Consider the following 12,760-nt stretch of genomic DNA (forward strand, 5'->3'; position numbering starts at 1 on the left):
TGTTTCACCTGGGTCTGTTTTGGAGGAATGGAGGGCTGGTCCTGGTAACCTTAAAGACAGCATGGGTTTGCACGTTTGTGCGTGTGTGTTTACCTGTAGGGTAGGGGAGGGAGAGAAAGAGCTAATACTCGACATTAGTGATTACCTATCAGCAATGGTACTAAATTATGTTTATACATGACTTCACTGAATCCTAACAAAATCCTTTGTTAGGACACTTTTTCAGATGAAGAAATCAAAGCTCAGAGGAATTAAATAACTTGCCCAGGTTCATTCAAGAGGGCCAGGGCAAGGTCCCAGCCTCCCTGTGTCAACCTCAAAGCAGAGTTCCAGGAGTCCCAAGTGGGTGTTCAGGGCAGCCTGGGGTGGGGGGTGTGGTGGGAGGGCTACTTACCCTCAAGGCCCCTCTCCAGTGGGTATTTCAGCGGGGATATACTTTGGGTTCAAACTCTAGGTTTGGTGATTCAGTCATCTTTCCCTTCTCCTCTCTCTTCTCTCCCTGACATGGCACCATCATTCCCATCTAACACATCTGAGCAGGTGAGCTCTCTGACTTTCTGGAACCCACGTCCCAGGATTGGGGGCCAACCCCATCCCAGTCCCCCTGTGCTGACCCTTCCTCCCTCCTCAGAGCCTTGCCTTCCAGCCTGAGGACTGTTCATTTGAGGACCAGACTCTGCCCAGCTCCCTCTGGAGCAAGGTGGACCCTGGGGGCTATGCGAGGCACAGGACGCTGGGGACTTTGTCCTTGGGGCTGAAGACATTCTTTCCCAGGACAATACCTGTTTGTTCCCTTTCTACTTGAAACCTGAGTCCCCTTCAGTCACCTTTCTTCGTTCCTGTGACACTGGTCACCATGGAACCTCTTTAGCTATAGTTTTAGTGGAAGGAGTGGACACCGGTCAGTTACCTCAGGTCACTGCATTTCCTGAGTGGGGACTCTGAGACTGAGGGTGGAGGAGCCAGCCACCTTGGAGGATTCAGAGCATCAAGGGGTGAGGAGCGAACCCTGGTCCCCAGAACCCCTTCACTGTAGCCCTTTAGGTCAGGGACTGGTTTTCCCATCAGGGGACAGTCACTCCTTGGTGCCCAGGACAGTGATGGGTCAAACGGGGGTTCGGTGGATTGTGCCTCAGAGGTCAGCACTAAGTACCGTCCACGCCAAACCCCAAAGCTTTGATGTCATCTGGAGTGGAATATCTGACCGTGGTTTTTATAGTTTGGGCGTAGATCAAAGTTAAGTTTCCACCAGGCCTTGGGGAGGTGCCACCCAAGAAGAAGACAACCCAGAAGACATGGTTGTCCGTACACAGGTGTAGACACCTCCCACTGGCAGGCACTGGGGAGGCCAGTAAGTAGACCCTGAGGGCCTGAGGGGTCAAGGGTGTGAATGTAGGAGAGGGGAGGCCTGAAAGGGACTCTGCTGGGTTGCCCGGGCAAGCCATGGAGTGTACTCCACTTTCCCTTCCACACTGTCGGTGTCCCTCAGGGCGTGGAGGGACATGGGCCATCCTGGTCTGCCGGGGAGGTAGTGGGGAGAGGGATGGAGGCAGTCTTGCTCACAAGGTGCCGTTGAACCTTACATGTCTGGATCCTCAGGCAGCTCTAAATCTTCTCTTTAGCTTCATAGACATGATTACTATGGGGAGACTGAGACAGCGTATCCACTTTGATAGCCTAAGGTCAGAGTCAGGGCTGGGGTCTTCTTATACAGGGAGTCTGAACTACAGGCTGTGTGAACATCAGAGTCACTCAGGAGTTAAGGGAAGAAAAAGACCAGACAAAGCCCAGTGGCCGTTCCCTGGAAGAGTCTGCTTCTGTGGGGGTCTGGGTGCCGCCTTGGAATCTGTCTTTCTAATCATTCCCAGGAGATTTTGATCTGCAGCTGAGACTGAGAACAAGGGCTATAGCTCATCACCACGTTTCCACATGTGATTCACACAGAAAGTCTGCACCCTGGTTAGACTCAGGTAGCAGGAGTCTGTGGCGTCCAAGGCCTGGACTCCAGCTTGTTTACTTTGATTCAGTCTGTCCCACCAGGAACGTTCCTTCTAGGTTTTGCTGGAAGCAGCCATCTTGGCACATTCTTGAGTCTCTTGCTCAGAGAGGTGAGAGGTGGGGTGTTGGGACCCGGGGAATAAAATCTTCCTCCACGTGGCTCTGGAGGAGGGACACGTCTCTCAGCTATTCCAGGCTGCTTGTCACTACTGTGACAGGCAGTTGCCTTCTCCTCTGATTGTGAGGAAAATTCTCAGAAAACCGAGTGGCTGGAGGCTGCAATCAGCACGAACTCAGAGGCTGGGCCGGAACCTCTCTTTGACCAGGGGTTGCTAGGAGCTGCTCTGCCTGCTGGGGTCTGGGTGGGGACGTGGTGGGCTGGCTTCCAGACAGAAGGCAGGTGTTTTCAGTTCCTGGGTTAGGATTTGTTGCTCAGCAAAAAGAGTCTGGCATTGCCTCCTGTCCTGTCCCCGATGGTATCTCAAGGGACCTACTCTGGGGCAGGAACTGGGGGGTTTGGAAGGCTGTGGCCTTTGTCCTGATTTTCTCATTGATCATCTCTGGTCATTCACCTCCCTACTTGTCAGGGTGGAAACGGGTCACTATGATATCAGCAGAGAATTTATAAAACTGAGTAACTTGTAGAGTCTGCGGTGAGACCTTTATTACATGGGAAAAGAAAGAAGTCAGGTCAAGGGCAGGAATGGAAGACTGACCCCGGAGGGTTAAGGGAGGCTGGAAAGAGGCTTGGAGGGGTCGAGCGGTCAGCTCAGGACAATGAAATGGCTGGGAGTGTCTGAGGTTGGCTCGGTCAACAAAGTGAGAATGAGGGCCAGGAGCTTTGTGCAGAAGACCGGTGTGCCTGAGAGAACAGGGGAGTTAGTCTCTGCAGAGCCCCTGCTGCATCCTTGAGTGATCAGAGGGGTTGCAAAGCGTGGCTCAGCACGAGGTTCCAGGGCAGCTACCAGAGTAATGAGGAAAGTAGAAACTGGTGGGGAAAGGACGTGTCAGACTCCCCTCTGATAAGCTCCACCTTCCCCAAGACCCTGAGGTGACCGTGTCAACGCCGAAGCCACCAGCAAAGCTGGGTCCATGCGTTTCACTGGCACTCTTCATAATGGACTGTCTACAGTCATGCAGACTGTCTACATGGACTGTCTACACAATGGACTGTCTCTAGTCATGCAGTCTTGAGAGTCCCTTGGACTGCAAGTAGATCAAACCAGTCAATCCTAAAGAAAATCAGTCCTGAATATTCATTGGAAGAACTGATGCTAAGGCTGAAACTCCAATGCTCTGGCTACCTGATGAGAAGAACTGACCCATTGGAAAAGACCCTGATTCTGGGAAAGATTGAAGGCAGGAGGAAAAGGGGATGACAGAGGATGAGATGGTTGGATGACAACACTGACTTGATAGACATGAGTCTGAGCAAGCTCCGGGAGTTGGTGATGGACAGGGAAGCTTGGTATGCTGCAGTCCATGGGGTTGCAAAGAGTCGGACACGACTGAGCGACTGAACTGAACTGAACAGTTATGCAGCCTGGGGACTTGGAAACTTTAAAGTGTCCGAGAGAGTCCGAATGTTAAAAGTGCCCTTCAGTCCTTGCCAAGTGCTAAGTCGCTTCAATCACGCCCAACTCTTTGCAACCCTATGGACCACAGCCCACCAGGCTCCTCTGTCCATGGGATTCTCCAGGCAAGAATACTGGACCGGGTTGCCATGCCCTCCTCCAGGGGATCTTCCTGACCCAGGGATCAGATCCATGTCTCTTTACATCTGTGGCACTGGCAGGTGAGTTCTTTACCACTAGCACCACCTGGGAAGCCAGTGGCAGATTTCCTTACTATAAGAATGCTTTAAGGGCTTCTCTGGTGGCTCAGTGGTAAGGAAATCACCTGTCAACGCAGGAGACACAGTGTCAGTCCCTGATCTGGGAAGATCCCGCATGTCTGGGAGCAACTAAGTCCCTGGGCCACAACTATTGAGTCTGTGCTCTAGCATCCGGTAGCTGCAACTATAAAGTCCACGTGACATAACTACCGAAGCCCGAGTGCCTAGAGCCTGTGCTGAGACAAAAGAAGCCAAGGAATCAGAAGTCCGTGCACCACAACTAGAGAAGAGTCTCTGCTTGCCGCAACTAGAGAAAACCCTGCACAACAAAGACCCGGCATAGTCAAAAATACATAAAAATGTTAAAGCTCTTAAAAAAAAAAAGAAGAAAGAATGCTCTCGTTCCTGGTGGGCTTCCCACAAAGTGGTTTACAAAGGGTTTGTGATTTGTACGGATCCTCTCTGCCTCTCTCCATCATACATCCCTGGATGTTATAGGTTGGGGTCCTCTGGATGCTTGAGGATTGTGCTCACGGCCCAGAAACTAGCTGCTGCCTCTGGACAACTCCCTAGGTGCCTCCTCCACCCAGGGCATGGGCACCCGTGACGATGTGCCCCCAGGTAAGGGGCCCCAAGGAAGGTTGTCGGGGTGGGGATCTTCCTTGGATACTCCCGTGGGCTCTGCTTGGGAGATGTGGTCGGGCCGCCAAGACTTTCCATCCGGGCGAGGCTCTCTGCGGGCTCTCCCTGCTCAGCCTCCTGTGGGGGACTCCCTATCTGGCTCCAGATTCCTCAACCAGGGCTTTGCCTCCACTCTCTGAGCTGATGGGCTGACTGAGGGCAGTGTTCTGTAGTGGGAACATGAAGATGGGCCACGGATGCAGGAGTGGGTCCATGGGAGGGCTGAGTGGCCCCGTTTTCCTCAACTGACAGGGCAGGAGACAGTGAGGCCAACTCTGTATCAGGAAACAGCATTCCAGGCCTGGCGCTGCCCCTGGAGCCGGCTGTGTGAGCCCATTTCCCCTGGAGGGTGAGGGAGTCAGAGGTCCTGCCTGGAGCGAATGGGTGCTTGTAAGGTGGAGCTGCTGCTCCTGGCAGGGGCCTCTGAAGGAGCCTGGAGACCCCTTGGGAGGAGTGTGGAGAACTGGGAACGCCTGAGCAGTTCAGGGAACAAGCCACTGTGCTCAGGGCCGAGGACCGGGGAGCCCATGAAGGAGGCCGAGAAGGTGCAGTGTGGGGAGGGTCTGGAGCAAAGCTGGGAGAAGTCACGTGGAGTGGGCTGGGAAAGGGGGCTTTGGTGGGGAGCACGGTGCCCTGGCCGGCTGGGGTCAGGGTGGCAAGCCCCCACCTGAGGGCAAGGCTCTGATTTGGCGGATGGGCCACAGAGTGCCCAGGGCTGTCTGTCCCCTATCCCGGCCTTAGTGGACTCTAAGACATTGCTCTCCCTGCCTTTCTGTCCCCAGCCAAAGTCCCGGCTCCCGTGGCCGTGTACTGTGGCAGCGTTCCCCAGAGCAGTGCTGGGCCCCTTGCACTCCCAGGTGGAAGCAGTGACTCCAGCCTGAAGACATTTGGAGAAGGTGAGACGGGGGCACGGGCCTGGTGACTCCATCGCATGAAATGGCCTTCGAGTGTCCCAGCAGCCTCTCTGGGGCCTTGGGGCAGAGATGGGCCATTCCACCTGGCAGCCACGCAGACAGGGTCAGTGACCACAGAGCAGAGCTTGGACCTCATCCTGGAGGAAGGAGATGGGTGTGTTTAGATGCCCGACTGTGTCTTCAAGCCATGGGCAGACGTTAATTTTACCCTGGTCCCTGCTGGACATGTCCTTTGGTTTTAGGTGGGTCCTTGGGCTTCCCTGGTAGCTCAGATGGTAAAGTGTCTGCCTGCAATGTGGGAGACCTGGGTTCGATCCCTGGGTCGAGAAGATCCCCTGGAGAAGGAAATGGCAACCCACTCTAGTACTCTTGCCTGGAAAATTCCATGGACAGAGGAGCCTTGTAGGCTATAGTCCATGGGGTCACAAAGAGTTGAGCATGACTGAGAAACTTCACTTCACCTCACTTTTCAGTTCTCTGCCTCAAAGGATGGAGGTGTACGGAGGGCTCCCGCCAGAACAGGGAATAATTGGGGCTCTCCTAGGAACTGCAGGAAGGCCCTGTGAGCCCCAGGGAGGCAAAGCTGAGGTCCCGGGGCCTGGGTGGTGTTAGCACCGGGGAGTGGGCTCCTCTAGTATAGCAGTTCTTGTCTCAGCCTCCCTCCAGCTAGCGCCCAGCGCCCTCCTGGAGAAGCCGTCACAGCTCTTAAATGGACGTGGGGACCCTGGCAGCCTCAAGCTGGATGCTCCCCTGAAGGGCTGGCAGGCCAGGAATGGCCACCCCAGGAACCTCGTGGCCCTGTCTCTGGGTCCCCACCCACTGGTGCCGCTCCCCTCGCTGGAGTCAGAGGCCAACAGTGTGGCCCGGGACACCACCCAGATCAAGGACAAGCTCAAGAAAAGGAGACTCTCGGAGGGCTTGGCAGCATCTTCCCGTGGTGAGCCCTGGGCCCTGCCCAGACCCCAACCCTAAGGTCAGGGACCCCAGGCCGCCTGGACTGTGAGAGGCAGCAGGTGTGCAACTGGCAGCTGGGGTCAGAGGTGGTCAGGGGCACCCCCTCTACAGCCCCTGCCTCCTCCCTGGAATGCCATCTCCCACTTGGGCCTCTGCAGCGGCTCCCAACCAGACTCCCCATTCCCGCCCTCGCCTCCTTCTAGTCTTCACTGCAGAGGAATTCTTTTCAAACTCAGATCTGACCACCTCTTTCCTCCCACTTCTGCCAACTATGCTAAAGCCACCCAGTGGCTTTCAAGTGGATACAGGACTAGAGCCGCTGCCTTCCCTCCTAATTCAGTACTGATTTTGTTCCCCTTTCTACCCAACCTGCTTCTGAATTTTAATTATTTGATTAATTTATTCTGAATTTTAAATAGGTGACTTTGACTGACACTTTCTACCAAATTTTACAGGAGTGGGAAAGGACACTCAGCACAGTCTAGGGGTGGGCTTGGGGCTGGGGGAACATCTGTTCCCTCCTCTCACCATCCCAGCCTCCCCAGGACATAAGGCCCTGTTGCCAGCAACTGAATTAACTCCACTCCCCACACTCTGGGGACTCACTTACTCCCCATCCCCATCCCATACAGCCTCTTTGGATCCTGGTGGAGGCCCCAAAGGAATTCCCCTGAGGACTGTCATCCCCCGGGCCACCTCTCAGAGGCTGCTGAGGGTATCCAGGCCGATGCCCCCCATCCAGAGCATCCCCACCACCCCAGAAGCCAGCGGAGCCAAGGAGAAGGGCCTGGACCCGCCCACAAGCCGTCAGGGTCCCCAGGAGCTGAGACCCGGTACCCAGGAGGTAAGGCAGTTGGACTGCTCTCAGTCTTGCCTCCCCGTGCTTCTGTTTTTCTTTCGGTCCTTCACCAGTCCCTGTTCCTGGGCCCTGAGCATCTCTGAAGGTATCTTCTCCAGTAGTTGCCCCAGAGGTACCGAGCTGGCTCCTCCTAAGCAGATGCTGTGTGACTATCCATCTTACACGTGATGGTTCTCAAGCCTTCTCTGATCTAAATGTTCCAGAATTTCCTATGGTTCTGACCCTCCTCATTTTGGCAAGGGACTGTGGCAGAGGGGAAAGAATACTGGGTTAAGACTCAGGAGATTTAGGTTCTGGTTTCTACTCTGCCCTCCCTGACTGTGTGACCTTGGGCAAGTCACTTCCCTCTCTGGGCCTCAGTTTGCACTAAGATAAGGGAATTGGACCTGATGTTTTTGAGGATCCCTTTCAGCTCTGATGTTCTAGGGTTTTCTGAAATGAGAACAGAAAAGCAACTAATAATAATGGCTAAAGGGGTTGCAGTAGGAATGAGAGGACCCCCTTTTTGTTTAAATGGTAAGGAAACAATGAGCTCAGAGGTCCCAGGGTTGTGTTATTAGAGAAACAGGATACTTACCAGTACTGTGGATAGAAGGGACCACTCTGCGCGCGGCACCTGGGAAGTGAGCATCCAAGTGAACTGTTTCATGGACCAGACCCTTCCCCAACCGCTGCTCCCAGGTACAGATTTCCCAACAGTACCTGCACTGCAATGATGAGAAGATACACAAGTCCCTGGGAGGCATTGTGATCCCACCCATCCCCAAGGCCAAGGTACCCGCTGGGACCTCCCGCACACCTGGCTCCCTTCCCAGCCTCTTGCCTCCTGGCCAGGACATCCTCACGGGCCTCAGGCCCCCCACCACACGGTAAGCAGCCCTAAACCAAAACTACCTTGTGGTCCTCTCTCCTCTACCCTCCAAGATCTGCTTGGACTCCCTATGACTGAGTCTCCACACCAGGGCAGAGCTCTGGGGGCCAGATGCGTGGAGGGCAGGGTCCTCCACCATGAACCTCTGACCTGGGGCAGTCACAGAGCTGGCCCTTGACTCCAGCAGGAGGGGTGTATAGGCTTAATTAGCAATGTCTTGACCTCTGTCTTCTCCCAGTGTCCTGATACGTGTGGTTGCTGCCCTGATGAATAGAGTGTGAATATTTTTAAAGCGCTATTGGATTCATGATAGCTCTTAGTGATGGTGCATTTTCTTAATGAATGGACGTTAAAAATGCAAGCATTATTGTGTCTATGTATGGGGGGTAGTCTACAAAAATTTTGGACTAAAAAGGGAATCAAAAAACTGGGAATCAGTGAATAGGGAGAGTGAATAGAGAATCAGTAAATAGAGAGAGAGGGAGAGAAAGAGACAGGGAGAAGGAGAGAAGCGCTCTCTTTGGGGTCTCCTGTACCCATTTGTCTCAAGGGTCCTCTGTCTCCCACATCACCTCCCCTTCTGTCCCAAGACATGTCCACATCTTATTGTACCCTGGTGGAGTATGGGAGCCCATCTGTGGACCTGCTCCTGGATTTAAGCTCTCTGCTCGATTTTTCCACCAACCTCTTCCCCCACCGGCCTCCACCTCCTCACCATCGACACCGCCTCCTCGTTTTCTGCTCAGACACCCACCTCTTCCTCCTTCTGAGAGTTCTTGGTGGCTTTCACGACTCTCTGGCCCCCGATAAGTGACCCTTCCACCCATCCCACTGCTCTTGAGCTGTTGATGTCCTTGAATTCTTTGCCTTCCTCACCTTCCTGACTTCCAGGCAGTCTCCTGTGTGCCCCCTCTTTCCTTGTTTCTTAAATGTGTTCCAGAGCTCTTCACTTCCATCTCCTTGTTCTCCCCTGGGAGTCTTATCTGTGCAGGTGGCTCCCAAGGTCAAGTGGGATGGGAGACTTCTGCGTCCCCTGGGCTTCCCTCCTCCTGCTGAGCATTCCCAGGGCTCTCAAGGCTGATGCAGATCCAGCGTTGGAGGCAACCACAATATACCACCACCACAGCATCGCGGATGGAGCTCTTCGTGTTTCCCCTAGCTGTCTCTCCCCCATAACCTCCCAATTTCCACTGGGGTGCAAGGGTGCTCTTTGATTTTCCAATTTCAGCATCATTTTCAACTCTTGCCTCCTATTCCTAACAGATTGCCACATCCCATGAGGGCTTTCTTAAACAACGAGAGACAATACGGAGGCTACCACCCCTGCTTGCCGCTGCCTTTGCTCTTAGTTTGTACTTACTGGCTCCATTTTGACCTCCCCCTGGAGTTCCTACCCCATCTCCTTGCGGCCCTGAGCTCTTCATCCTGATCTTTTGTTTTCATCCACCCCCCTTCCCCGAATACACCCCTTCCACGCACCCTCACTTCCATGCACCTCACTGCTCTGTGGGAGCCTGAGTGGCAACCCGCCACTCCCCCCCAATACCCCTGTGTCCAGCCCTCCCTGGAGGACGGCACCTCCCTGCAGCCCCAAATGAGCCTCTTATCCTTGGCCTGCTGGTCAGTTCCTACATTTTTCAAGCCCCAGCTCCACGTCCACCCTCTCTGTCACATCTTCCCTGGCCTCCTCGGGATGTGGGGAAGGGCTCTGTTCACACGGCATCCAGCCTGTGCGCTGTCCAGCCACCTCCCACCTACTTATTTGCTCACCTTTTATTTCTGTTCTTGAACTTGCAGTACTATAAGGCAGGGGCTATATCTGGACACTTCTGTGGCTCCCATGGTGTCAAGCTCCCATGTTAACTGCCATGGATTAATCACGCGTGGATTAGGCAGATAACTATCTGAAGTATCTGCCTATTTGCTGTCAGGCTGCGACATGGATTTCTCTCCATTGACTCCGTGAGGCTAGCTAATGGCTGGGAGGGAGACTCCATTACCATTTCATCCGTCCTTCCATCCGTCTGTCTGTCCATGTGTCCGTGCAACTGTTGAGTCACTGTTAAGAACCACTCTGTGCCAGACACTGGGTCAGGCGCTATGAAAGCAAAGCCAAACAAGACATCCTCTGTGTTCTGGGAGCTCATAAGAGAAATTTACTAGCAGACCATTGACTAAAAGCCCCAGTGAGGTAAACGCTAAGGTAGAAGGCTGCCTCTCATTCTGAGGAGCGCTGTGGAAAACTATTTCAATCAGGCCAGGAAGACTTCTCAGAGGAGGTGAGGCCGGTTGGGTTTTGAAGGCTGAGGTAGAGTCTGTGAGATGGAGCAGAGGGAGAGTTGGGAAGGACGATGGACTGAAGCATTTAGGGCAGGGCTAGATTTCCAGCAGCACAGTATCTGTGTGTGACGGGGGGTGAGGTACGCAGGGCTGAAGGGCCTGTGTGCTAAACTGAGGAGTATGAGCTTTACCCTGGAGCAGTGAGGTGCCACTGGAGGCTTTTTGGTGTGGAAGTGATGTCAGATCTGATTTAGGAAGGCCACTCTGGCCACGGCAGTGTGGCGTGGGCTGTGCACACTGTTGGCCTCAGGGACCCAGGGGAGAAGCTGTGGGCACCTGAATAGGCAGAGGCTGTGGGCACCTGGTCTGCAGTGTTCAGTGTGCAGAGGGGCTTGGAAAGTGAAGAAGTGAGGGAGGGGCTTGGTGACTGGATGGCTGTGGGATGAAACAGGTAGGGAGCTGAGGGCCATGCCAGAGTTACTGGATAAACAGCCAGACAGATGGTGGTAGCTTCAGCAGGACAGGGAATTAGGAGGAGAGGCAGGCTTTGGGACAGTGGAGTGGCAGCTTGTGAGTGGGTTCAACTTGTGCTGCTGGGGACACTGGTTGATGCTCAGATGTCTGGCCAGGTGTGTGGAGAAGACTGTGGATGCAGGTAGAGCTTTGCTGTTCCATCATTTTCGTGTGGCCTGGTGGGACCACCTCAGGTCATGGTGGGGGTTCAGAAGAGGGAGGAGGGACTGGAACGCTGTGCGGAGAAAAGTGAAGGCTCTCTGGGTGTGGGTGACCTTGGCCTCTGTCTTTTCTGCTAATGGGTCTCTAGAGAAGGGAAGGAGAGGTTTGCCAAGGTCCACAGCTTGAAGGAGGCTGAGCCATGTGCTCTGAGGCCACATCCTCTGCTCAGAGGTGAAGGGAAAACAGCGTCCAGCTTGAGGTCAAAGGGACAAGGCTGTGGGCCAGGAGTTGGTGGCGGTCGGGTCTGAGGGAGGAAGCAGCGCCAGGGTTACCAGTGCCCCGTGCCCACTCTGTGCCTAGCCAGAACCACCAAAGGGACTTCCCTGCTCACCTCTGCCCCCAGCCCTGTTGGCCCAGCTGGACAGTGGTGGGTTCCAATGGCAAAGACCTAGTGGTGGGTTCCAATGGGCAAAGACCTAGCGCCCTGGCTGGGTGCCCTGGGGTGTTTACCTATGGTCTCCAAGCCACACAAGCCCTCCCTGGGGGTCCTGACCTAGGAGACTGTGCCTGTCCCAGGGAGCAACTCTGAGTCTTGGTTGTCCCAGGCTCTGGCCCTTCCTGTAGACCTCCAGTCCCCTGACCTCCACGGTCCCCTCAGTAGGAGCCCCTGTATCTGGGCAGGCACTCAGGTGGGCTCTCCTACAGCCTATCCTCCGGCCATCCCAGCCTGGGTCACCCTGCTGAGTGAAAACTCTGAGGCCAGAGGACAGGATGCCGTGTCCCAGTTCTTGTGGCTTGTCACCCTGTCAGCCCCCCAGAGCCTTCTGCTGTCTACGCGTTTCCCAGGGAGAAGAGACAAGTCCATGTTAGATAATGCATATCTGGTCTTCCTGGGAATGTAAGGCCCATGAATGCATCACCACCTGTCTTAGTGATGCTGTATTCCCAGTGTCTACACAGTGCTTTGCGCACAGTACATCTTCAATAGGGTATGGTAACCCACTCGGGTATTATTGCCTGGAGAATCCCATAGACAGAGGAGCCTGGCAGGCTACAGTCCATGGGGCTGCAAAGAGCTGGACCTGGCTGAAGCAACAACATGCATACATGAATGAGTAAACAGTACTGTTTATTTTAAAAACTGCAATTAAAACCAGTGCCAGGAATGCCTCATCTTTCATTCCTGTGCTCAGTTTGAACTGAATGTCTCCTACAAAGCAGTGGTGATTTCCCATTAGCAGCAAAGGGGGTCATTCCCTCTAAACCCTGGAGGGGAAAAGGAGTGGGTCCCCGAGCTCTCATGGGTTGGGAGAGGACTTGAAGTCAGTCTGTCCTGAGCTGGGAGGAGATTCACCCCCATCTCCTGTGCACACAGCAGGGACAGGGCTTCCTGTTGGACTAAGTGGTTTACTCATGGAGGCTGGCTTCCTGGGGAATCAATGGTCTATGCAGCCAGAAAACAGGGCTCTGAGCTTTGTCTGGGCCAAGCCTGCCAGTCACCCTCAGGTCCAGAAGGAGCTGCATCTCCTGCTGCCTTGAACACCTGGCCAAGAGCCTCTTTACAGGGGCACCCACAGCCTCCTCTGTCTCATCCCCCTCTCAGCTGTCACCCCATCCTGGAGCTGGCCTGGGAGCTAGCTCTTGCTTGCTAGATAGCACAGCAGGAGCTCTTGCTTGCCGTCTCTCATGGTGCT

General features: G+C 54.4%; 1 protein-coding gene across 2 annotated transcripts in view; it reads left to right on the forward strand.

The window, feature by feature from the left end:
- The window catches only part of TOGARAM2 (TOG array regulator of axonemal microtubules 2), a 58,739-nt gene that overhangs the window by 9,142 nt on the left and 36,837 nt on the right, over nucleotides 1–12,760 (forward strand). For both annotated transcript variants that reach the window (XR_006059145.2, XM_015094278.4), the window contains exons 3-7: nucleotides 4,331–4,453; nucleotides 5,296–5,409; nucleotides 6,083–6,364; nucleotides 7,014–7,225; nucleotides 7,922–8,109. Coding sequence is in view for 1 of the 2 variants with exons in the window: in XM_015094278.4 (XP_014949764.3) it covers nucleotides 4,426–4,453; nucleotides 5,296–5,409; nucleotides 6,083–6,364; nucleotides 7,014–7,225; nucleotides 7,922–8,109 (824 nt within the window). In the remaining variant the exon portion in view is untranslated. The remainder of the gene's footprint in view (nucleotides 1–4,330; nucleotides 4,454–5,295; nucleotides 5,410–6,082; nucleotides 6,365–7,013; nucleotides 7,226–7,921; nucleotides 8,110–12,760) is intronic.

Source organism: Ovis aries, chromosome 3, assembly GCF_016772045.2.
Source record: "Ovis aries strain OAR_USU_Benz2616 breed Rambouillet chromosome 3, ARS-UI_Ramb_v3.0, whole genome shotgun sequence".
In the NCBI taxonomy this organism is placed as follows: Eukaryota; Metazoa; Chordata; class Mammalia; order Artiodactyla; family Bovidae; genus Ovis; species Ovis aries.